Source organism: Crocodylus siamensis, chromosome 15, assembly GCF_052110815.1.
Source record: "Crocodylus siamensis isolate JL-2025a chromosome 15, ASM5211081v1, whole genome shotgun sequence".
In the NCBI taxonomy this organism is placed as follows: Eukaryota; Metazoa; Chordata; order Crocodylia; family Crocodylidae; genus Crocodylus; species Crocodylus siamensis.
The window spans coordinates 38,688,884-38,713,856 of record NC_143409.1 but is presented as its reverse complement, the minus strand read 5'-3'; the positions used below and the strand labels follow the sequence as shown (position 1 = coordinate 38,713,856).

The following is a 24,973-nucleotide window of genomic DNA, read 5'->3' as shown; positions in this document are numbered from 1 at the left end:
TCAGGATTGAGAACACAAAGACAGCTTGGATTTTTAAGACCAAATCCAAGCAGCCTTGCTTTATAAATATATGAAAAGAGAGACTTGTGTCTGCTTGACATATGTCCTATGACTACAGCCCTGAGGCAATAGACGCAGTTCTGCTTAAGATCATGAGCCTTAACACAGCCTTCCAGACTTAGGCCAATACAATTTGCAATACAATTACAGTCATTTGGACACAGTCCTCTTAGAATTGCCTAGGGAACTAATGGAGATGAAATAAAAATTGGTGATTTTTCTATGAGCTTTATAAAGCTCCAATGACTTTTTTCCTTTGAAATGCATGATGGTCTTCATTGGGAAGGGGGGGGGGAGGAAGAGAGAGCAAGCGAGCAAGAAAGAGGGAGAGAAAGATGAAGGGGAGGGGAGTTTTCAAAGCTACCAGGTTAAGCTTTCAGCTGAAGGAAGTCCAAACCACCTGGCCTCTCAACATCTAACGTGCTTGGAACTCAGAGGGGCAGACCCACATCACAGAACTTAAATTCCTCCAAGGCATCTGGAGGGCAGCATCCTACCAGTGCTACAAGACTAGCAGCAGTGAAACAGGAAAGTCAACAGAAGAAGAATGTCTTAAAGAATCAGGTCCCAGTGAAAGGACACCAAAGAGATTAGTTGAAGGTTGAAGAAATTAGTATGGAAGATGGAAATATTGCTGCTCTATGAAGCCCCTTGATTCCCATCAATGACTACATGGCTTCTAGACAGAAGTTAAGGGTCCCAGACGACACAGACTCACACCTTTGCCTGCTTCATCTGCACTAAAGGAGCATTTGTAACTGCTAGTCATCCAACACTCTGGATTTCTAACCTGCATACCTTCGTGTGGAGAGGGAGGCAATTTCCTACTTTGCAACAGTAAGGAAGCACCATTCCAGAGCTGCATGTTTATCAGACATCCAACAGCCAGAAAGCAAATGAAAAAGATACAACCCATCTCTCAATGGCATAAGTAATCCCAGTATCTTTCTCTTTCCCAACAAGCTGAACTTTCGCCAGAGCTTCTCCTAGAAGCTTAACAGTAAACTCTCATCTCTTGTATCTGACTCTATTTAGGCATAGTCTGATAAATGAAGCTGTAAACTACAAAGTTGTGAGGCACCTGCATCCATCACTTTGAGCAGAGTGGCTGGCTACACATCCACAGTCAGCAAGGATGGAAATGAAAGGCATCATATGCCTGCCTCCAAGCACTATTTGAGTTTTCCTGTCTCAAAACATCACTTTCTGACATCAGAAAACCTTTTAGAGAAGCTGCATTTAAACAAAGAAATGAATCCTTTGAATTCTAGGCTATGGGTTTTGATCTTTGTTAATTTTGTTTTTATATGGATTTTTTTCTGAATTTTCAGGTTTGATTTGTATTCTTATTTTTGTTTTCATTATATCCATTTTCACTTTTATATCTAGTTATGGCCAATTTGTATATCAGTCATTGTGTGTTATCTCAATAAACTTTTCCCTGGAAGATAAGTTCCTGCAATGAGTTTTTATATGACAACCACAATAAAAGAAACACTTCACTAGAAACAGTCATTAACAATCAGTAACTTTTAGAAACTGTATAACTAACAGTTTTGAGCAACAAGGAATTTATAACTGCAATGCAAGCCAGTCATTACAACTAATGACAAAAAAGGGGCAACAGCCAAAAATAAGTGCAACTCTGGGGGCTCAGTTGGCCCATCTGGAAAGGGTCAGAGCTTCATCAAAATGCACCTCTGTAAATCTGAGGTTTTTGATGTCTGCATTCTTTTTATCATCTGTTTTATGGAGAATACCAATACCTAAACTAACTCTTACTGCCCCTGAACTTTAAGCCCTTCAAGCAAAAGTATGGCATTCCCACATAGGACTCTCAGAAAGTTTTCGCTAATTTCTGGTCTACTATTGAATATATTATACTGAAATTTTAAGAAGATTTGGATAAGGATCTTCAAGAATTATACATATTCAATGTATTAATTTGTCTCCACGGTAATGGAATGATGCTTTTATGAAGGGAAATCAGGTTTCTCCCTCCCCCCCCATGCCAAAGCTTCAGTAATCTTCCTTGGAAACCAGATGATTCAGAACTGAGTTATGCAACATTAACCTTTAGAGAAGATGAACTTGTTAGGAACTTCAAATGTAAGATGGCATTAAATTGAAAGAATCATCTCAATGAGGTCTGATCCTAGTGCCCAACAACCTACATCAGAATTGATTCGAGTCAATCAATGCTTTCAAACTTCATCACTTGGATTCATCAATGATGTGAATGACAATATGATAGTGCTTCGTCCTTTTAAAATTTAAGTAATGATCAAAAAAGCAGCAAAGTACACTTTATTCTTTTCTGAATTTACACTTAGGTTAAAGCTCACTAGCAGTCTCCTTCATTGGTTACCAGACACTGTAACAGGTGTCACATGTCAAGGTTGGCCAATCTGCAGCCAGGGTGGATTTGATCTAAAACAAATCGATTTAAATCACTGGCCAGAAAGACTTGATTTAATGTACATAAACTGTTGATGGGTAGGTAATCAGAGTGTGTTGCCTCATCTCAATATACTACTGTTAACAAGGATGTTATCTCTGCAGTCATAAATCCGCAGTTTGAGAACTGAAATTAAGCATCAAAAAGATTCTTAATGGCATCTTCTAGACTGAGCACCAAGTTCCATTGGGTAGAGTGGTTTTCTTTAATCTTTACTAAATCTATAGAGGAGCCTCTGGGAACCCCAAGAGATTGGGCCCCTAATTAGTCCAAGGTCTGTTGTGACCTATTTACAGAACTTTTATAAAAAGGTTACATGAATTTATTGTCTCAAATTATATATAATTAGAAGTTCTCTCTATTCTGAGATGATAACTTTGAACTCTAATGTATCTTAAAATAAAATAATCTTTTAGATACAGAGCTATAATGCTATATAACTTTTTCAAAACATCATCTTAAAGAATATGATTTGAATAAAAAAAAAAATCATGCAACACGCAGGTGGTCAGGAAAAGAACAGGAAATACAGGGACAGACAGGGCTGGGAACAGAAAGGAGAGCAATCTATCAGCCAGGGAGCAGATAAGCAAATGGGTAGGGAGCATAGGGCACGGAGCAGAAGGCAGACTGGGAGCAGAAATGGGATCAGGATGATACTTGTGGAGGGTCTAGGGCTTAATTTGTGGTACACCTAAAAAAAAGTTGGCCCCCACGGCCATATGTTATTTGGGTGGTCAAGAAAAGGCACACCTTGAGATATCAGGCAGATGCCTTCTACTGAGGCAGGACCTAAGCTCTCAAAATATTTATAGTAGTTCCAAAAGCTTTTTGAATAGGAAATTATAGTAAACAAATATGATGCAGACTTTTCAATAATGAAAACAAGATGGTTCAAGTACTTCTGCTGATCAGAGCTTTCCCATGCTGTAGCTGGAAGAAAATATCCTATACCTGTTTTTGCCGTTCATAGAATGAAATTGACCAAAATGATGTAATCTTCCCTCTGATACCAATTGTGAATGTTACGAGCAGGGATCCAGGTTTTCCATTTCCCACAGAGAAAGGGAGAAAATCGTGGATTTCCTCCTTTTCATAGATTTTCATAGACATTAGGGCTGGAAGGGACCTCGGGAGATCATCGAGTCCAGCCCCCTGCCCAAAGGGCAGGAAGTCAGCTGGGGTCATAGGATCCCAGCAAGATAAGCATCCAATTTACTCTTGAAGGTGTTCAATGTAGGTGCTTGAACCACCTCCAATGGCAGGCTGTTCCAGACCTTGGGGGCTCGGACAGTAAAGAAATTCTTCCTTATGTCCAGCCTGAAACGGTCTTGCAGGAGTTTGTGACCGTTCGACCTCGTCATCCCTTGGGGCGCTCTGGTGAACAGATGTTCCCCCAGATCCTGGTGGTCACCCCTGATAAACTTATAGGTGGCCATCAGATCACCCCTGAGCCTGCGCTTTTCCAGGCCTTTACCAGAACAAATCGTGGATTTCTCATTTTAGCAAAGAAGCCCGCAGATTTTGCAGTTTTGCAAAGAGCTCTCTGTAGTTCCAGCCCATGCCTGCTGCCACCCTGCACACAGATCTTGGGGGCACCAGTCCCCCACTAGGAGGGTGCACAGCAGCAGGAAGCTGCCCTGCCCACACCCACAGCAGGCAGTAGGGGGTGGAGCTGGGCTCTTGTCCACTGTAGCAGCCACCACCTTTTGTTGGGGGCAGGGGTCGATGAACCTGGATGCCTGGCCCCGTAGGGCCCGGCAGCTGGAGGGGGTGGGGCGTTTAATTTTAATCATGGATTTGGGGAGTTTTAAATCAGAGAAAGCCAGGATCCCTGCTTATGAAGGACCACTTTGGAACCAGTAACTGGCTACCCAAACTCAAAAATAGTGTCTGGAGAGGATGTACATAGGAGACAGCACTGAAGAGGAACCAGCATTTTATTTTTAGTAAGTTTGTTGTTTTTTGGGTTGGATTTTTTTTTTTTTGGGCAGATTTTGAACAATGCCCAATTTTGCAGGCAACCCCCTGTTTTGTGTTTCCGTAAAATGGCAAATTAAGCAGGTCTCTAATTATAGATACAATATTAAGTATTGTACCAGCAGTTCAAAGAGAAGCAGTACAAAGGGACTTTCCCCTTTCACAACAGCAGTCCAACTCGCTTGCTGTAAGCAAGGCTTCAGTGTCTAGTAGAATTTCCAAATAATATGCACATATGGATGCACATGGGACAATTCAATGCCACAGTTGCCCTATTTTAGCACCCTACATATTCTTCTTGGAAAGTCTGTTTATTCTGAAGAGTGCAAACAGATTTACCACTCTCCTTCCCCACCACTCAAGCTGTACTTAGGTCTGATATAGGTCCTATATCATTCAAAAATGGTTTTCTACACCAAACTTTCTAGTATATTACCTTGTACCATACTAGCTGCCTTTGAAGAGAACAGGCTGTAACTGAGCTAAACTACTGACTTGTTAGAGAGAACTGGAAACAGGATTAGTTACCAGACTATTTCAACTAGACTTAAGGGCTAGCCCTTGTTCGTACAGATGTCAGTGAGAATTTCGTATTACTGATTTCACTGGCAACAGAACGGAAGGGTCTCAGAATAATTTTGAAGCATAAGTGAAGTTGGACGTTTCCATTTACGCCTGTGAAAAATTCTCCTGTATTCTCTGACAGAATGAGATGTCAAGGAAACACCAACCTTGCTTTTAAAACAATTTTCTTTAGGTCAAATATCAGAGGAAAACTTTTTGATATGGTAGGGCTGGATTCAAGTTTTCAGGTACTTGAGGCTTATTAAGCAAATGTGGACTCTTCCTATATAAGGCTGTAGGCCCATCACAATGATAAAGCTCATTTTAATACATGATACTTCATCCAATGTGGGTACACCTTTAAAGTGCAGTTCTTAGTGTGAGCCACAAATAATTTAAACCCATATTCTAAATTATTTTTAGAAACAACTTTTTGTTTTCATGGTGCCTTCTACCAAGAATCAGATTTAAAGACACTACCAAAATAACCTTCACACTAGCCCACCGATTAAAAGTTGGAAAAGTATGTTCTTTCGTTAAGTTTATACCTAGCTTTAAACCCCACTCAGTTTCCCCCAACCTCTAAAATGCATTTATACAGTTAAGTACGTATCTATGGTTATAACATATACTAGCAAATTGCCTGACAAGAATGACGGATGAATTTCAGATAACAAAAACAAACAGCTAGATTTTACTTTTTATATTTATTAAATAAATTAAATATTTATAAAACTTAAATAAAATAGGCTGAACATTTGAAGATGCCAATCCCTCCCTGCACTTGCTCTCATCCAGCAGGCTGGAGGCACACCCACCCATGTTGCCACTGGGTAGCTTTGTATTTTACTAACAAAATAAAAATATGCGCCTCGGGGTGGGGGGGAAGTGGAAGTGGGTAGTTTCATTAAAAGACAGCATCAATGCCAAGGAAAACAGAAGTTTCTAAAATTAACTACTCACTTCTACAACTAGAATTGCTAACTGGAACCCCAACTTGAACTTTAATTTACCCAATTTAAAAACAACTCCACATTTGGGGTGTGAAACCTCTCATCTTTACAGAAAAGGAGATAATACTGGTGCTGCTTCATTTTCAGTGACAGGCAGGGCACTGATAGGAGCCTAGAAATTTTATAGCATAGTCTAGTGCTTTTAATAAATATAGCTTCTAAAGAATCAATAAGTCTCCGCATCTGGTAGGGAGCTTTTCTTCTTCGTAATGTGTTCCCTCAACCGCTATAAGATACCCTTGAAAAAAAGTTGTAAGCAAAATTGATTATTAAAATGTCTACCCAATGATACACCTCACCTCACTTTAGATCTCCCTGCATTTGATATCTGAAAGGTGTTTATGAGTACAGTCCTTGCCAAATCAAAATATCAATACCTTCAACAAGGACCTTTAAACACAATGACTTCTCAAACTAAGTAGACTACCTGGTTCTCACAGGTCTCATGATTACTGTCAGTTAGACAGCAATATCCAAATCATGTTGTTAAACTAGTAGCAGTTATTCACATATTGTACATGCTATGAACTGGTATTACTATATTTTACCACAACATCTACACAAAGGCTTCTAACCAGTTACTTATGTTACTTTTGTATGTACTGCACTTCAAAACAAGGCTGCACTTCCCCTGTGTTGGTATTGTTTTCTATCCTGTTTGCTAGGGAAGTATTCCTGTTACCATTCTTCTATGAAAAACAATATAGCTGCACCAACTATAGTATGCACCAGCTCAAATATAGTCTTCTTATAGTGTTTTTAAGGAATTGGGAATATAAAAACAGAGTAGATATCAAGGCTTCACAATAAATGTTAGCTTACATTTCCAAAAGTCAGTGTTAATATTACTAGAGTGCTCAAAAGCCTGGACCAGAACTGGCCACTCATTAATGAACATCCAATATGAAGACATAATCCCTGGTCCAAGTGTAGAGTCTAAATTGAGACCCTTCCCCTCCCCCACTTCCAAGCTGGCCTTTCCCAATCAGCAAAGATTCTTTGGCGGTGCCACAATAAGCAGGTAGGGGGTTTGTGGTACTTTGCAAGTATACAATTTTATTCTCCTTCCAAGAAAATGAAGTTATCATTTAAAATTATGAAGTAAGCAATCAGATGGGGAACAAGTATATCAGATAAACTGGACCACTTCATTAAAAACTGCTTTGTGTGACTAGCATGCAGCAAGTTTATAAGATGTTACACAAAGTTCAGGCCAAGCAGTTTCACTGAAACAGATGGTAGCACCAGATACGTGGGTGTGCCTGCAGCTGGAAAAGGGCAGTTTTGCACAGTCACTTAGATAAAGGTCTTGTATACTCCCATAGGAGATGCAGTGGCATTGATAACACTACTGTCTCCCTACTTCAGGATAAGGCACTTGGGTCTGTTATCAGGACAAACCCTCTCTGCAACGCTAATTAGAGATGACCCAGATCATGAAGTTTCTAAATCGCATATCAGTGAGGTAAAGAAAAAAGAAAAATAAAAAACAATTTTTTTTGGAATTACCAGAGACTATTAAAATGTTATGCAAGAACTAGGTATCTTAATACTGATATCAAACTGTTTAATAATTAATTGTTTATGCCTGGTATGATCAGTTTTCTATCGCTTCCGCATGCAATTCTTAGTTCTCAAGACTAACCAGAAAAATTCCTTACCTCTTTACTAGAATAGTCAGAAATCGCTCTTAAGAGCTTGTATTTTATTTCTGAGCTGCAAACAGTATCCTATTACATACTGGATCCTATATGGATTATTTAACAATATACTAGTCTTGTATTTTAAAACAGAAATTTAAATCTAATCCAGGTTTGTAAAGAACAAAGTTTTTATGAAATCTGACTTGACTGGCTGTTTGAAGTAGTCCCAGCATAAATCCTACTGGACAGTGGGCCACATTGCAAGAGTCTTCACTGAGTGGCAGGTTTGTAAACATCAGCACAGAGAACAAATTTATCACTAGAGATACTCGCACAAATTGAACTGAGGTATGTTTGAGCAAATTGGAAAATAATCTTTTGAAAATATTAACTTGGTTACAAAGAATATATTATTTGCTCATCATTAAGCAAGATGAAATACATAAGAGATATCAAGGTGAAAGAATGAAGAGTTTGGCAAGTCTGTGTTATCAACTCCTGGCACTGGTAACCATGCTGTACTTCTGTCAAGACTAAGGAAACAATTCAGTATCAAAGACTATGTTGCTGCTATCCGTCTTTAATAGTAAAGATAAGAAAACTCTTAGGAGAACACTCCTTAAAACACTTCAGGAAGGAAATTTCTTTCTACTTAGTAGTGTTACAACAAGCAGATTATTAAAACAGATTAAAGAGAAGTTTCACTGCTCATATTCAGTGTATCAGCAAATAGTTCCACTGTTTGTAGGCTATTCCTTTGGCAACAGGAATACAAATAATAAACAGGATTTAAATTCCCCAGAACTATCAGAGGGATACAGGAACAGATTTAATACCTGTAGCTACCACTGACATTTGCAAATGACTACATTTCAAGTTGATAATGTTCCTTCACACTAAGAAATACATAAATCTTTGTGAAAAATATGTACTATTTTAAAGTTTAATATTCAAATCCGACATTGGGATTTAAAGTGAAGTTTTCAAAAGACTGTTTGCAACTTCTTTACACTTACTGTTAAAAAGAGTTCTGAAAAATAGAACACACCTTTTAGAGAAATCACCTTTCCGTTTTAAATGCTGGAAGTCATGTAGTAAGGTGGGATGTGTCACTGTACTAACAGAATTAGGAAATATATGAAGAAAATGTTTCTCAACACCATCTAGGACTGATAATCAATTTTACATGGGACAACACCTTCAACTTCTCCCTCTCTTTTTCAACTTTTTTTTTTTTTAAACATAAAATCATTAATAGTTGAAGAATAAAAACCAGTTTTTCCCTCCTCTTTTTCTCCGTAGAAAAAAGATTCCCTTGTTTGTGTAGTCTTTCATAGAAAAGAGAAACAAGAAAAAGAAAGCTTAAAAGAATGTGGTTTAAACCTACAAAAATAGCAAAGTAGTATGAAGTATGAGCTTACTGAACTTAAAAAAGTTGAAAGATTTTAAACGGTTAGCATTCCTTTATTATTAAGATAATAAAATAAAGCTAAGTATGGGAGTACTACAATTATAGATTTTCACACAGGATCCTTCTCTAAGGTTTCTGGTCCAGCTACAGATTTAGAAACCATTCTTTCCACCGTGTCGCTGGGCTTTTGGTTGTAGCCGTGTTGGTCTAAGGACATAGGCAGGCAAGGTTCTTGGGTAGATGTGATATCTTTTTTCCAACTACTCAGTTGGTCTAATAAAAGATGTCTCATCTACCCAAAGAGCCTTGCCCAACTCTTTCCACCGTGAACCTCATAGGGTAGGTATATTCTTCATTGAAGAGTTAACTCCAGCTCTTAAATGTTGCTTCTTGTTCCTCCTCACCCTTACCCCCATCTCAAACTCCAAAGTTTGTTTTAACCCCTGGTTGGGAGTATAGCTTAGATCTTGGGTGCCACTTTAACTAGGGGTGGCTATTCACTTACCCTGAACTAAGAGCATCAGCTACATCACTTGAATGCTGTTAGCACTCCACTCCCTCCCCAAATTTCCCTGCATAAGCCCAAGACAAGTTTTCTGTCAATTCGGTGGGAAAGAATCATGAAGTGGCTAAGTCTACAGCTGCACAAAAAGCTACAAAACATGCCCATAGCAGTCCAAGCAACACACAGAAGTGCACAACACCAAAAGGAATACAGTAACTTGATTACAGAGTTAAATAGTGGCTCATGACCAAGCTAGGTTAACCAAGGTCCCATTTACATAGGCCAGAGGTTGGAAACATGAGGCCCATGATCTGGCCTGTGGAGCTGCTGTATCTAGAGCAGTGGTCTCCAAAGTGGGGTGCGTGCACCTCAGGGGGTACACAAGACAATCCACTGGGGTGTGGGAAGAAAATATTAGAACTTCTATTTATATTTATATAAATATACATATATTGGGGGTGCACGCTCAACATTTTTTTTTACTGATAGGGTGCGCGATCAAAAATGTTTGGAGGCCACTCATCTAGAACATAACTCTCCTATGGCCAGGTAGCTGGATGCTGTGTCTGCATCACTGCTGCTTCTCTCTGCCCCTACTCCCAAGCTACAGCATGGTGCAGCTTCCAGCCAGGTGGGGAACGGAGGTGGGGCTGAGCAGCTACCAGATGCACCCATACTACACCAAGGAAGTGGGAATGGGGACACACAGGGTGAAGGGGCAGCAATGCCAACACAGCTTCCAGCAGCCTGGCCCTGGTACAGCTCCCCACTGTCTGGAAGCCAAGTCTGCGCTGCAGCTGGAGAGAGGGAGGTTGAGAAACAGTGGCATCAATATGGGCCCCAGCTGCCCTGCCCCAGTGTAGCTCCCCTCTGGCTGCAAGCTGTGCCCATACCCCAGCAGGAGACTGAGAAAAGCCAGTCCTAGCATAGGTTCCAGATGCCTGGCCCCAAGATGGGTACAAAGAGCACCCCCCCAACCAAAACATCACCTCAACACTATTTACTTTATATGCAAAGCAAATGCATGAGTGCAAATAACCAAACGGCTCCCCGAGCCAAGTACTTCACAGAAAAAATAAAAACTTGAGAATCAACTCAACTTTTTGAAACATATTTATACTAACTCTTAATGTAAAGAACTAATTTCCAAACTTTGTTCAAACTGTAACATGAGAGAGAGAGAGAGAGAGAGGCTTTAAAATAAATTCTCAAATCTACATACCAGAATCTGACAAGTTTGCTTCTCCTTTAAAAAAAAATCCAAAGTATTCCCATTTCTCTCAATTATAGGAAGTGGAAGTCCTTATTAATTATTCAAATCTTGTAACTATATACCTGGAACATGTTCTCTAAATATTGTATTTACTTGGATTCATTATAAACTGTAATTCACATCACTCAGCTAAGTAAAGGTGGCACGATTTTAATATTTAGGCCCTAATCTTTCATATGCTTATCTTCCTATGAACAACTGAAGAATGTGATGTCAAAGAATCATAAGAATAATTCAATAATTAGTTTTGCCCTACACCACTTTACTAGTGTAACAACACAATAAGGGAACCCAAAAATTGCTGTCACTGGATATTTAACACACATCCATTCTAAATGCTTTTCTAAATAATGTACATGTCAAGTAACTTGATTTCCTACCCCACACTGGCAGTTCATTTAACACACATTGATACTATGAAAACCTTTACACTTCATGCTTCTGCAACTTTTTCACTATAATTTATAATTACATTTGAAAAAATAATTGTAGCTCTACTACTAATAGGATATATAACAATTTTAGAAAAACTGTTAAAGGAAAAACCAGGTAAAAAACCTGCCATATTGAGAATTAAAGACCTGTTCCAATAAACAGTTATGCAAGTATGTTAACACACATGTCAACAGCCTTAGACCTTTAACGCATCTGAAGCTAAAATGGGATTTTTACTGCAATCTTCTCCGCAAAAGATAAAGTCTTTAATACTTCAGATTAGTTTTATTTACTACTTTATTTTACTTAACACTTTAATATTGCTTAAATAGTAAAGACTTTTACACTCTTGGAAGAGATGCTGCCTAAACAACAAATAAAATCTCAACTTTTCACCATATTAGTGAAGTTAGCAAACACTTTGTACAAACAGGTCAATATTTTTGAGACATACTAACAGTGGGATTTTCAAAATCTTTTTGAAAAGCTTAAGTGATTTAGGAGAACAAGAGAAACCTTTTGATTTAAGAAATCTGGAATACCTCACATTTAAGATCATTACACAGGGAGGCACCATTGTTGCAACTGGAGCAGAGACTCTTTTTTTGTTCTCAGTTTGTATTGTTTTTGCAGTAAAAAAAAAAAAAGTTACTAAAGCCTTGAACAATATTTCAAAATGTTTTTAGACTGGTATTAAAGCTTGAGATTTGCATACACACAACCTCAGTATGAAAGCTGTCCAATTGTTACTATTCTGGCCCAAATAAAAGCATTGGATATGGTCTATTATTTGGGCCAAACGATGCCAGTTTACTTTCCATTTAGTCAACTTATAAATGAACTTCCTGGCTTTGCCTACAGATTGCGTCAAAGTTCTCGCACTTCACCATTATTCTGCTACAGCCAGTGCAAAACATGGGTTTTTGGCCTAATGCTGCCAAGACCGAAAGCTACAGCTGCAGAGCTCAGAAGTGCCAGAGGAGAAAGAGGAAGCGTCTTATCAGCAACTCCACCCATCCACCTCCCAAGCCCTCACCCCACCAGGAAACCAAATTAAAAGAAAACAATCCAACTCTCTTCAGGGGAAAATGGAAAGCATTTTCCAAGGGCTGGGTGGACAGGACCCAAGTGCTGCAGGTGGGCAGGACCTTATCCTACCGGCTCCCCCCAGCAGGACACTGCTCCCTGCCCCCCCGGCGGGCGGCACAGGGCAGCCCGGGGCCGCGGCGTCGCTCCAGGTCAGACGGTTCCGCTTCCCGGCACGAACGGCAACTTCAGCTCTTTGAAAGAGGAAAACCAACACTTCCTGGGTCTCTGCAGCCCCGCGGCAGGGAGCAGCCAGACAGGGAAGCGGCGGCCCGTGGCACAGCCCGGCGCCCCCTCCCCGGACGCCGCAGCACAATGGCCTGGCGCAGCCCGCCCGCCCGCGTCCCCGGCCAGAGGCTGAGCCCCGAGGGGCCGCCATCACCCAACAAACCCGCCCCTGCCCGGAGCACGGGGCGGAAGGCCGCCGGGCAAGGAGCGTCTGGGGCTGGGGGGGGACACACACAGGCTGCGTTCCGGCGAGGCGAGGCCGGCCCCAGCCCAGCACGGCGGGAGGAGGCAGGGGCACAAGCGGCACAGGGGGGAGGCCCCGGGCTCCCAGGCCGCGCAGGGGAGCAGCGGGCCCGGCCCCACCCGCCCGCGCGCGGCTTCTCACCTCCGGCACCCGCCGCCCAGGAGCAGAGCAGCACGATCGCGCTCACCAGCACCATCGTCGCCCGGGCCAGGCCCCGCCGCCGCCACCCGGCCGGGCCCGCGCGGGGAGCAGGGAGGAGAGAGCAGGGAGGCGGCGCGCGCGGCCCCGCTTTGTCCGCCGCGCAACAACGCTCGGCGCCACCCCCGAGCCCGCGCGCCCCTCGCCCTGCCCCTCCGCTGCCCGGCCCGGCCCCGCCCCGCCCCGGCCCGCCCCCGGCGCCGCGCCGGCCACGCCTCCCGCCCCTCACGCAACCCGACGTCGCCCCACCCCGCCCGCCTTAAAGGCACAGCTCGCCACCTTGCTCTCTGTAGCGCCCAGGCGGCTTGCGGCGCTTCTCGGCTTCCGTCAGCGCCCAGCAGCGACGTCAGCACCTGCGACCGGCCGCAGCCGCTGGAAGGTGCACGTGCAGTCCCGGCCGGTCCGGTTGGCTACTGCTGCTGCTACAGCGGGCGGGCGGTCCCGGGCTCCCCGCTGGCAGCGCCGAGATCAGGCTGCAACATGGTGCGTTCCCGCCCGGGGCGTTCGCGGGGCCGCGCCTCCCGCCAGTGCCGCACGGACTCCGGGACCCCGGTTTGCGGCGGAGCTCGGCCCGGCGCGTTGGGGCCGCTGCGCGAACATTGCTGCTCGTGTGAAAGTTTGAACACCTGCCCCCGTCCTCCCGGCGGGAAACGGCCCCTGACCGGAGACGGGAATGAGTTTCGGTCCGGGACGGGCTCTTCCGCCGCTTCCCTCCTTGTGGAGTCGCGCACGCGGTTCGGGCCGCCCCCTTTTTCCATGTCTCTGCTTTTCAGTGAAGGGTTCTTCGAGCAGCTTCCTTTTTGCGGGTTTCGCTCGTGAGATCCTGTTTGAAGTCTGCTTTTGGGAACTGATCTTAAAATGCCACCGGGCTCCTCTCCCGGCTCCTTGTCACATGCTGTGAACCCTGAGTCTAAATGCTCCGGATCGACCTGTTCCCCTTGCGAGCGCGCAGGGCAGTGTGCTGGTATTTTGGAAGGACTCGCGAAGCATGAGAGAGGCCGGAGAAAACGCCTCGGCGCTCTGCCCCGGTTCTCGTCCTCCACCCTGGCCAACTTCTCCAAAAGCCACCGGCTCTTTTCCCCCTTCCCGCAATTGGTTCCGCTTATTCATCCCGTTACCCCCTCGCAGGCAGAAAAAGAGCAGCGACCGCTTCCCAGCGCACCGTCCCCGAGGCCGAAGAAAAGAGCTGCCCGGGGGGGCGGGTGCTGGTCGCAGCCCTGTCGCTCCAGGGTCGTCTGGCAGAGGGGGTTGCTTCTCTTAGACCGACAGAGGAGCTGGAAACATTATTCTCAACTGTGTCAAGTAACGGGTGTAAAGTTCTTCTCTAAGAACAATTTTCCCAACTATTCAGGCGGTCTAATAAAAGTGATCGCATCGACCCCAAAAGCGTCCTCTACCGTGGCGCGCACCGGAGAGGAAGGGCCGGGGGCAGGTGTGGCTGAGCCCCGGGGAGGAAGGGCCCCGCCTTCACCCTGGGGTCGTTTCCGATGATCCTCGAGAAGGCCGAAGGGGAAGAACCGGCGAGGGCCGCGGAGACCCCCCCAGCCCCTCGCAGCGTGTTCACTGCGGGTCTTGCCTTTCGCGCACACTTGGAGTAATAAAACGGGGCGTGTGCGCACATATTTTTTTAGCGGAGGGTTACAGCAGCCGTCAGGGAGCCTGGTGGGGACGGAAAGGGGCCGGGCGAGCGGGTGTTCAGTGCCGGGGGAAGCCCCTCTCCCGAGCCGCGGAGGCTGCGGCCGGAGGCTTGCGCAGGCGCCGGGGCCCGGGTCCAGCTTCCTGCGGCGCTCGGCACCAGGTGCAGGTGCGGGCACGGCCGCAGTGAGCGGCAGGCGCCGCCGGGCCCGGAGCAGGAGCGCAGGCGCCGGCCGCGGGCGCCCCTTCCCCCGGGGCCCGGGGTGACCGCCCCGCCCCGCCTCGCCTCGCCCCGCCCCGCCCCCGCGTCCCCGCCGGGGCGGAGCCGCTGCCGCTGCTGTCATGGCGTCCCGGGCGCTGCTGGCAAAGGAGCCGCCCGCGCGGGGCCACTAGAGCTGCGGGTCGGGGGGCCATGGAGAGCCTGGCGCAGCCCCCTCCGCCGCCTGCGGGCCCGCTGGCAGGGGGCGGCGCGGGGCGGGCCGGCCCCGAGGAGGCGGTGGCAGTGGCCGGCGGCGGCAGCTGCGGGGCCGGGGCCGAGGAGGGCAGCGGCGCGCAGCCGGGCTCCCCGTGCGGGGCCGCTGAGGCGGCGGGGAGCGGCCCGGGCGAGAGCAGCAGCGGCGCGCCGAGCCCGCGCGGCGAGGAGTCGCGGAGCCTGGACTCGCTGGAGTCCTTCTCCAACCTGCCCTCCGCCGGCGCCAGCAGCTCCGACCTCAACAGCGACGCCGAGGAGGCGGCGGGCGCGGGCCGGGCCGACGGCGAGGGCGACGGGCCGGCGGGCGCCGCGCTGCCCCCCGCCTCCAAGGAGCGCTTCCCGGGCCAGTCCGTCTACCACATCAAGTGGGTGCGCTGGAAGGAGGAGAACACGCCCGTCATCACGCAGAACGAGAACGGGCCCTGCCCGCTGCTGGCCATCATGAACGTGCTGCTGCTGGCCTGGAAGGTACCGCGGGTGCGGGCGGGTTGCGCGGCCTCCCCCGGGGACACCTCCGGGACGCCGCGGGGGGGCCCGGCCCGGCCCGGCTCGGGAACGGGAAGCTCCCGCTGCTTCCCCCCAAGTCTGCTCTGGCTGCTGCCCTCTCGGGCCCTCACCCGCCAGCTGGGCAGAGACTGGAGCTGGTCCGCCTTCCCCTGCCACACCTTGCATCCATGGTAGGGTTCGGCCGTGAATGGCGCAGCAAATGTAGGCCAGCCGCATCACAGGACAAAAATGACTCTCTAGCTAGAAAAACAGCCAACTAGCTCTGAAGTTCATGCTTGAAAATGTGCAACCACTGTACAGCTGGCTTTTCTCCAGCCTTCGTCTGAACCTGGAGCAGGGCCCCATATTTTCAAAGGCTAGTTCTGTAGCTGGTCAGCGCTCTCTTTTCTAGCCAGAGAGTCATTCCAATCCTGTGCTGATTACTTTTCACTTGTGACTGGTCTACATTCATTGTGTGATTCCCTAGTCAGTTGTGTAACACGTCTATGTACACTTCTACTAAAAGCCAATCTGTGTCTGTAGCACTAGAAACACAAACAGTGATTTCTGGGGGAAAATTACTGATCTTTACAACAGCACTGGAAATGTATCCTGTGCTATACAAATGCCAGTCTACTATTACTATTGTATGTTCCATTCATACGTGTATTGCACATTCCAATCCTGAAATAATTATATAGCTGGAAGCATGCAGCAGGTTGTGCTCCATCTAAAATACTAGACATCATTATATACTAGGGTGGAGCACAGGCCTGAGAGAGACTTCTGTGTTTTAATCTTGTCATGGATACTGACTCCCTCTGCAGCCTTGTCCGAGTCATTTTGCCTCCTTTCTCCGTTTTCCCATTTGTGAAGTGGGGAGGATGCAAAACAAGGTGTAATGTGGGGATAACTTCATATCTGCAAAGAGACTTTAAGGTGGAAAGGGTTGTAATGCTAGGCATTAATGTGTATTTAAAAACACAAAATGGGGGTCTTGGGAGGGGGACCTCCTTCCAGAAGATGTGTGGGATAACAGAGAGCAAGACAGAATCATAGAAAAAGAGGGTTGGAAGGGACCTCAGGAGGTCGTGTCTAATCCAACCCCCTGCTCAAAAGCAGGACCATCCCCACCTAGACCTTCCCGGCCAAAGCTTTGTCCAGCTGGGTTTTGAAAACTTCCAACAATGGAGCTTCTACCTCCTCCCTGGATAACCCATTCCAGTGCTTCAAAGATGCTGAGGCCTTTACCATAGGCTACTTGAAATAAGTACATGATTTCTGATTTTGAAGGATAAAGAGAAAGATACTTGGTACTCGAGGAAAGGGAAGCTGTTCCATATGTAACATATGGCATGACAAAAAGTGGTTAAAGGAGATGTATCTCCGGCACATCACATCAAAGCCTATTATCTGAACTCAACTGTTTTAACATTGACTTAAGTAATAGAGACTTCGGGTATGCACATTGCACAGCCAATTCTAGAGTATTATTGTGATTACAATGCTAAGATTTCTATGTTGCATCTTCATGGTGGAAGGTGTATTTTGTAATTCCCTAGCAACCTGAACCCATTTGGCCTTACCACCATCTTTACAATACATGTTGATGAGCTCTTTAATGACTGCAGAAAGCAGACAAGACCTGCATTTTTTACTGAGGAGAAGTCTCTGGAGAAAACCTCAGGGATCTTCAGGATCTTATTGAAAAACACAGTTCATCCCCAGAGACAAATGCTTTTAAAAATAACAGCAAAAAAAGAAGAACCCCCCCAAAAAACCCCTACCTTTGAAATCAATCCTTGCTGTTTGCTTGCCAAGAGTGAAGTTTGTAGGCCTGAAAGAATGTACTTACTTCTGAGGATCTTTGTGTTTTTGTCCCCATTTGTGGGCTGGGGAAAAACAGACTAGGCTGTTTGCACGAACAAAATCCACAGCTGAAGTAGCGTAAAAGGAAAGCAGCGCAAATTAAAACATCTCCAGGTAGTGCTGTTTAAGGCACTAAATGGACTTTAAAGCACCAGGAAACCTGGGGCCGTGCAAACACAAATGCAGTTGCATCGACATAACGGGAAATTTTGATTAATCTACACACACACCCTAAGATGCTTGTGATAGGAATGACATAGTTTTACTACATTGTGGTTTGTTTAGACAAAGATAGTTGTTAATCTGGTAACTGTTGATTGTCTTTATGAATAACTCTTTTAATGTGTTTTCCTGAGTGATGATGCTTCATTTAGCAGTGGAAAGAAAGATGCAGATGCTATGAAGTTCATACTAGAATCACTTTAAACATTTAGAGAAAAAAATTGGGCCTGACTTCCATTGTCTTTCACAGTGCATAGTTTTAACTACATTACAAAGGTAAATATGTGTACTAACTACCCCTTTAGAGCTAGTGGCCATGTGGGTATAAAATGCTCTAGTTTTCTAAAGTATGAATTGCAGAAGGTGCAGGACATTGGAGAATTGGGTCTGTTTCTTTAAAAAAATCAAATTGAGAAAAAAATTTTATAAATTCCTCGGGTGGTGTGTTTTTTTTTGTTTTTTTTTTCCCCTTTGCTCTTTTGATTTTCACAGAACAACAGAGTTTTCTTTGGTGTTTTTTTACTTACCATTTTAGGTATCTTATAGGTCTCTATCCTTCAACCCTGCAAAAATATAAAAATGTACCCATCAAAATTAATTGTCTATACAGGTGTTTCAGCTGGGAATGTAGGATTGGAAGGAGCTTCCTGGGCCATGAAGTCTAGTTCCCTTTGTTTGCAGACAACTATTTACCCAAGGATTCTTCAGAACTGCCATTTCAAGTCTTCACCTATGACTGCAAGGCATGAAACCAGGAATCCCCTACTATGGTGGTATAGCTTAAAACAGAGGAGATTGTGGCATTGCCAGAGCCTTGCCACGGTAATGAAAGAGAAGAATTAATTAATGTGGGGCTGTCCAAGTTGTTTACTTCAGGTGGCTGACCAGCACTCTTAACGCTTTGGCTTCCTTGGTGACGTGCCAGCTGGTGGGTTAAATCGTGGCCTGCGAGGCTTGATGGCCTGGCTCTGGAACCCGGGGAGTTCTGCTGCCCTCTTCCCCTCTGCCCACAGCCGTTTTGCCAAGTGGCAAACTCATAGTCTCTGCTGCTGAAGACATCTGTGGGATGTCCGTATTCTTACAGACAAGTAGGAAGCCCTGAAGCATGGGGTTGCCAGACAGCTACTGCATTGCCAGAGTTTCTTCTCTTTCTCAACGTGGGGATTGCAAATACTTGATGCTACCTATCACATTCTCTGTTAAACCAAGAATTTCCTTTACTATCATCCTTCTTCTATACACTAATAAAGTTTGATATTATTCACCTTGAAAATCTGGCCATACTATAAATAAATAGCCTGAAACTAAATAAAATTTACAGAAGCTAAAAGCTGAGGGGATGCATCATGCTAACAAGTATAGCTGAATTTCTGTTTTCTTTTGAGACTAAAGAATATACCCTCTCAGAAATTGGACTTTGTGTTTTTATAAGAGCTGGACTTTCAGAGGGTTTTTTTTTTTTTTTTTGCTAGTTTGGGCCTTGGACTTAATTACCTGCATACCCGTGGCTCTTGTCTAGAAATCTGGATTCAGTTTAGACACTTATTGTTTTTTTCCATAAGTAGCCTGTGATTAGTGCTACAGATTTGTCAGAAGGCTTTCTGAAAACTAGTATTACTTGCTTTTTAGAAGTAAGAATAAAGTGTTTGGAGAACAAGGTTCTATATCAACAATCTGTCCACATCTTTCTTACCTAAAGGCTTAATATGCTCTGATGGTCCTCTGGATAGGTGTCATTTCTTCAGACCTCTCTGTAGGTTTCCGTCTCCCCTTGGTCCCTTTGCAGAGCTACCTTCCTCCCTCCTCCCAAGTGACAAGGCTCCTGTTTCAGCCTGCCAAAAGCTTTTCTGCTTTGTAGGAGGTCTCACTGGAACTGCATTTATTTAAGCAATTTTATAGCTTAACATTTTCAGATTTTTATTAATTTAACCTATTATGTTAGAAGATAATTAACTTTTTGCTTGAGATTAGAGTCCAGTATCTGCACTAGATAGTAATAGGAATCTAATTAGGCATGCAACATGGCATATAAAGTACATTTTTATTAAATAGAACAACCTAAAATATTTTAAATACAGAAACTCCTATATGAATTTGAGAACTGAGGCAATCAAACTTCAGGTAGGGAGAAACTATCACATAAAAATGAGAGACCATCTCATTCTTGCAGATCCTTTGTGAATGATCCTCATGAGGTGCATGATGGTGTTTTCTTTGTACTGGAGACCAGGTTCCAATGCCTATGATAATTTCACCCTTTTTTTGCACTCAGTAGCAAAGCCCCTAGGTCAATATCAAGTCCCCAATATAGTATGTGACCTATTTTGTCATATCTTTACGTTTCAACCCACAGAGTTGTATTTTTCTCCTCTGATTCTTTCTTTATGTAGACAAATACACAGCTTGTTTGTAATTCAGTTTTTGAAAGCCTCATGGATTGATCACATTTACTTTCGGCTTCGGGCATAATATAATTTATATTAAATTCATACTTCAGAGGTTTTCCTTTTAGAAATAAAACTGCTAATGATTTTTATTTCATCACTTAAATAACCAAATAGACTTTTTTTTTTTAAATGTGTTTTTTTGTTTGTTTGTTTTTTGTGATATGGCTCTTTATAAAAAAAAGTTAATATATTTTTATCAACCTTGTTGGAAGGTCTGTATAATGGAGCAGTGGCTTTAATCTCAAAACTATCTGTAGATGTTGAAATGTTCAGTAGGCTATCATTGCTATTTAGGAATCTTAGAGAGTCAATGAATCAAAAAGAACCCCAGGACTGCAAATTATGTTGGGAGTAGCTAACATTAATTATTTACCTTTCTATAATATTGTATTTAAAAAATGTTCAATATTTATTTAGTCTATTTTCTTCTTAAAAGTAAACTTAAAGGTAAGATTTTTATTTCCTAAATGATTTTAATATATGGTAGAACATTTAAAAAGTAATACTCAATATGTGGTTGCTGCCAGAATGTTAAAGATCAAGCCACTGAATGGGTTGAAGTTACTAGCTAGGCATTTGGATGAAGTACTAAACCAGCTTCTGACAACGGTAAACTCTTTTACAAGTGCGGAGTGAGAACATTGTCTTTATTTCGGTATTTTCACTATGCTCAGTTCAATAATTAATTCATTCAAAGCTGAGAAGCTAATTGGGAGTTGAAAAAGCAGGAACACTTCTTTGCCTCTTCCAATCCATAAATAAAAATTAAGTCTGAGAAGGTAAGATTAACTTATTCTAAAATCTTGAATAAGATGAGAACCAGAAACAGTCAGGTTGGTTCAGTAACTGCAGATAATCTTCTGTTTAATAAAGCTGTCGGTTTCATTATTTCATGATTAAAAATTAGTACATAAGAAATGCATCATTTGCCATTTTTAACACAGAAATACAAAAGTAAGATTCTAGATAAATAAACGTATAATGGCTTAGTAATCATAGTGCATCCTGTGTGTTAACTAAAAGTAACACCATATTTAATGTATGGGCTACCTCTTAGGTTGCAAATCAACATATTGAAGTGATTATTAACTAATCCTGGAATCTAAGAAAAACAGGGTTGGGAGGGACCTCAGGAGGTCATTGCTCCTATATCTATATCCTTTATGGTCACAGGGAATGGTCTATTTTTTTGCTCCTAATAACCGCACTTCAAGTGTTTAAGGCTATCAAGTCCCCCAGTTGTCTCTTCTCCAAACTAAGTAGTTTGAGTTCTTTCAGCCTTTCCCGTGATCAACTGTGGCATATAAGTAAGAATACACATACAAAGCAGGTTTCAGAATTCTTTTAGATAAAGGTTTCTTGTTTGATTCAACTACGATCATCATTTAAATCACTTTGCTTTGATTTTGATAAGACCTAGTATACATGGGACTTGTCTTCACCATGACAATAGTGTGACTTAGCATGGGGGAACCCAAGAAAGCCATGCTAATGCTGCACCCGGCACAGTGCAGGGATGCTTGTCAGTGAGTCTGTTCTGGGCTTGTCCTCTGCGTTTGCTCTCAAGCTCAGAAGAGATCAAAGCCTTGATTACAGAGACAAGCCTGGTGCAGCCTTATACTGTACATATTTCTGTGCCTGTGGATTTGAGTGAGTAGGGTATGCTTGCTTTCTTCAGACTTCTAAGTGCTGCTTTCTGTCAGTTGGCATTACTTTGCTGTAGGCCAGATTCATAGATGTTTGAGTCAGAAGCATGGGCAACTGGGGGCACCAGATCATTGATGAGGGAAGGGGGATCCCCCAGCGGCCGATCACTGAGCCAGCGGCAAAACTGGAAGTGAACTTCCGGTTTCATGGCTGGCTCTTACAGGGTTTGCACATGCACCCACTGTGTGTCGCCAATGGTCAGAAGGGACCTTGGCAAATCATTAGGTTCGACCTTAGAGCGCTGGGGTCAGATGACCCCAGCCAGGTGCATGTCTAGTACGGGTGTGTGAAGCGGGCCCTATTCAATTTGGATTCAGATTCGGCCCAAATCAGGGACAGTGATATGACTCGTTGATTCAGATCACAGTCCCCGATTTGATTAGACTGAATCCTGAAGATTTAATGGTGATTCGGAGAATCAGTGATTCAGACATAGACACAGCTTTCAATGTTTTTTCTACATACCTCAAGGTAGCAGGCACGGCTCATGAATGCTGTGATGCTGGGGCAGCTAGAGCGTCCCAGACGAGAGCAGGGGGGCCCTCCATGTACTCGGCAGCAAACCTGAAAGTGGACTGGAAATACTTCCAGTCCACTTCAAGGTCTGCTGGGGAGCATGTGGGGGAGGGGGGGGGGCGTACCCCCCAGCTCCCCAATAGGCCATGGGGGGGACCCCAGGTGCCTCCCCAGACCCAGGAGGCACTAGTCGCTGAGCTGGGGGGGTGGGGAGTGCGCTCCCTGTCAGACCTGGAAGTGCTTCTGGTCACTTCTGGGTCTACTGCCAAGTATGATGGGGGGGCCCCCCCACTCTTCTATGAGACACTCCGTGTGCCTCAGCATCACAGCATTCATGAGCCACCTGGACACAGCTTTAAATGTTTTTCCTACATACCTCTAGGTAGAGGTATATAGAAAAAACATTTAAAGCTATGTCTATGTCTGAATTGCCGAATCTTTCCGAATTCAATTGGAACCCTCCGAATCGGAGAGATTAAACGGTCCTCTGATTTGATTCAGATATTCAGCCACTGAATTAGACCAAATCTCTGCCGAATTGAATTGGAGACGAAAGCTTCACATTGCCCTAATGTCTAGCCTCTTCTTAAAGACCCCCAAGGTAGGGGAGAGCACCACCTCCCTTGGAAGCCCATTCTAGACTCTACCAACCCTTACCGTAAAGAAGTTCTTCCTGATGTCTAACCTAAATCTGCTCTCTGCCAGTTTGTGGCCATTGTTCCTGGGGTAAGATTAAGGCTCAGTAATGGAAATGTAAGACTTGCCTTCAGGTTCTACTGTTTACATAGCTCATACATTTCAGACGTGTTTTTATGGTGATCACTGTAGGATAGATTTTTGAAACGCATTTACTTCTAAGGTGTTTGTGATTTAATTCTATTGAGAAAATGTTACTATGAAGTTGAGAAGTTTTATAAAAATCACTTCCAGTGGTTTGTTTAAAAATGTACTTGTCTGTAAAAGTGCAGTCAGTTTCTAGAAAATCTGAGCTCAAATTAGTAAATGAGATTTCAGTTCTTAAAATTTTGCGGGGGATGGAGGGTGGAATCTAAAGTAATGCTCTCTTCCAAAGTTTGCAGATGGTGGCAGACTGTTCATAGTGTTGTTAAGGTACAGGAGAACGAAAAGCTGTCTTAATTTGTTTCTGTTATGTGGAATCCTGCTGAAAACAGTGAACTGGAAGTAATATCTTGAATTTTCATCTGTTTAAGCAGAAATAGGCACTGAAGCTATTTGGCTGAACCTCAAGCTGAGGTTCCAGACTTTCATTCAGGGTTGGCAGAGAAAAACTGAAAGACCTCCTTTCTCTTTTAGTGGCCAAACAGGTTTGCAAGACTGTGTTGAGGACTAACATTTATCAGACACTCGGCTTCTATTGCTGATATGAAACGTAGTACTCCAAGCTCCAAAATTTCAACACAACTTTTCTACTTCTTTTCTTTCAGTGTAGAGAGAAATTTTGCCTAGGCACTTCCTCTGAACTGTGCTCAGTATTTAGTAGTTTTTGATTATTATTGTCTAGGATTTTTTATATTTGCAGCATCACGGGAACAGAGGGAATAATGAAATTATTTGGAAGACCATATAGTAAGAGAAAGGGATCTTGGGGAAAGAAAGGAAATACATAGAAAGAGAAGAAAAATAGGGAAAAGAAAGCAGTGGAGGGAAAGAAAAGAGATTTAGTGAAGCAAAAAAACCAAAAAAACCCACGGAAGTAGAAAAATGAGAGAGATGGAAATGGAAATGTTATCACATTACAGTTAAATACAGCACAAAGACCGTATACAACAGTTTCATTGCTTTACATTTCCAGAGACCTGGGTTCTGCTACATGTATTACAATGGGGACTTTTTATCATGGCTAGTGTGTTTATTCAAATCATAGAAATTCTTTATTTTTGTAGTAATACAATGATGGTATTTTCTGGACCAGGTTGTCCAGGGCCGTGGGCTGCATGTGGTCCCTGAGGTGTTAACTTGCAGCCTCCAGACTATCAGTCCAAGTGCCCAGCACTCTCTTCTTGCTTGCCTCTTCCCTTATCCAGCTTCTGCATCCAGCCCTTGCTCTTGGGGGTAGGGTGGGGCAGTCCATGGGGCCACGGGAGCCAGCAACTGTGGGGGCTCAGGTAGATCAAGGGACCCTGTGCAGGAAGGAGAGTGGGGACTATGTAGTGCAATATGGTGTTGTGGAGTGGGTGGGAAGTGCTCACTGCATTGCACAGTTGGCGGTAACGGGGAGGGAGCAGGAGTAGGGTGTGTGGCAAAGTGGCCTGCACCATGTGTCCAGGAGGCTTGCAGAAGTTGGGCATCCCTCTTGTTTTTGTTTTTTTTTAAAAATGCTTTTCTTTCACAGGTCAAACTGCCACCGATGATGGAAATCATAACAGCAGAACAGCTGATGGAATATTTAGGTTAGTAGTAATCAGTAATAGAGAAGTTATTACTGAATTTAAGGAAGTAATTTACCAATTTACATAGTATCATTGTGTGAGGATTTTTTTTGTATTACTTTCTCCCACAG

General features: G+C 44.1%; 2 protein-coding genes across 5 annotated transcripts in view; one reads left to right on the top strand and one right to left on the bottom strand.

The window, feature by feature from the left end:
• The window catches only part of ADAM10 (ADAM metallopeptidase domain 10), a 114,416-nt gene extending 101,159 nt beyond the window's left edge, over positions 1-13,257 (bottom strand). The window contains exon 1 of the mRNA XM_090028256.1: positions 13,042-13,257. Within this exon, the coding sequence (XP_089884382.1) occupies positions 13,042-13,096 (55 nt within the window). The 5' untranslated portion in view covers positions 13,097-13,257. The remainder of the gene's footprint in view (positions 1-13,041) is intronic.
• A 130-nt stretch (positions 13,258-13,387) lies between these two features.
• Positions 13,388-24,973, top strand: part of MINDY2 (MINDY lysine 48 deubiquitinase 2) — an 80,661-nt gene continuing 69,075 nt past the window's right edge. For 2 of the 4 annotated variants that reach the window (XR_016439381.1, XM_090029301.1), the window contains exons 1-2: positions 13,388-15,673; positions 24,806-24,863. Coding sequence is in view for 3 of the 4 variants with exons in the window: in XM_090029301.1 (XP_089885427.1) it covers positions 15,146-15,673; positions 24,806-24,863 (586 nt within the window). In the remaining variant the exon portion in view is untranslated. The remainder of the gene's footprint in view (positions 15,674-24,805; positions 24,864-24,973) is intronic. The other 2 variants (XM_090029303.1, XM_090029302.1) reach the window with 2 other exon arrangements.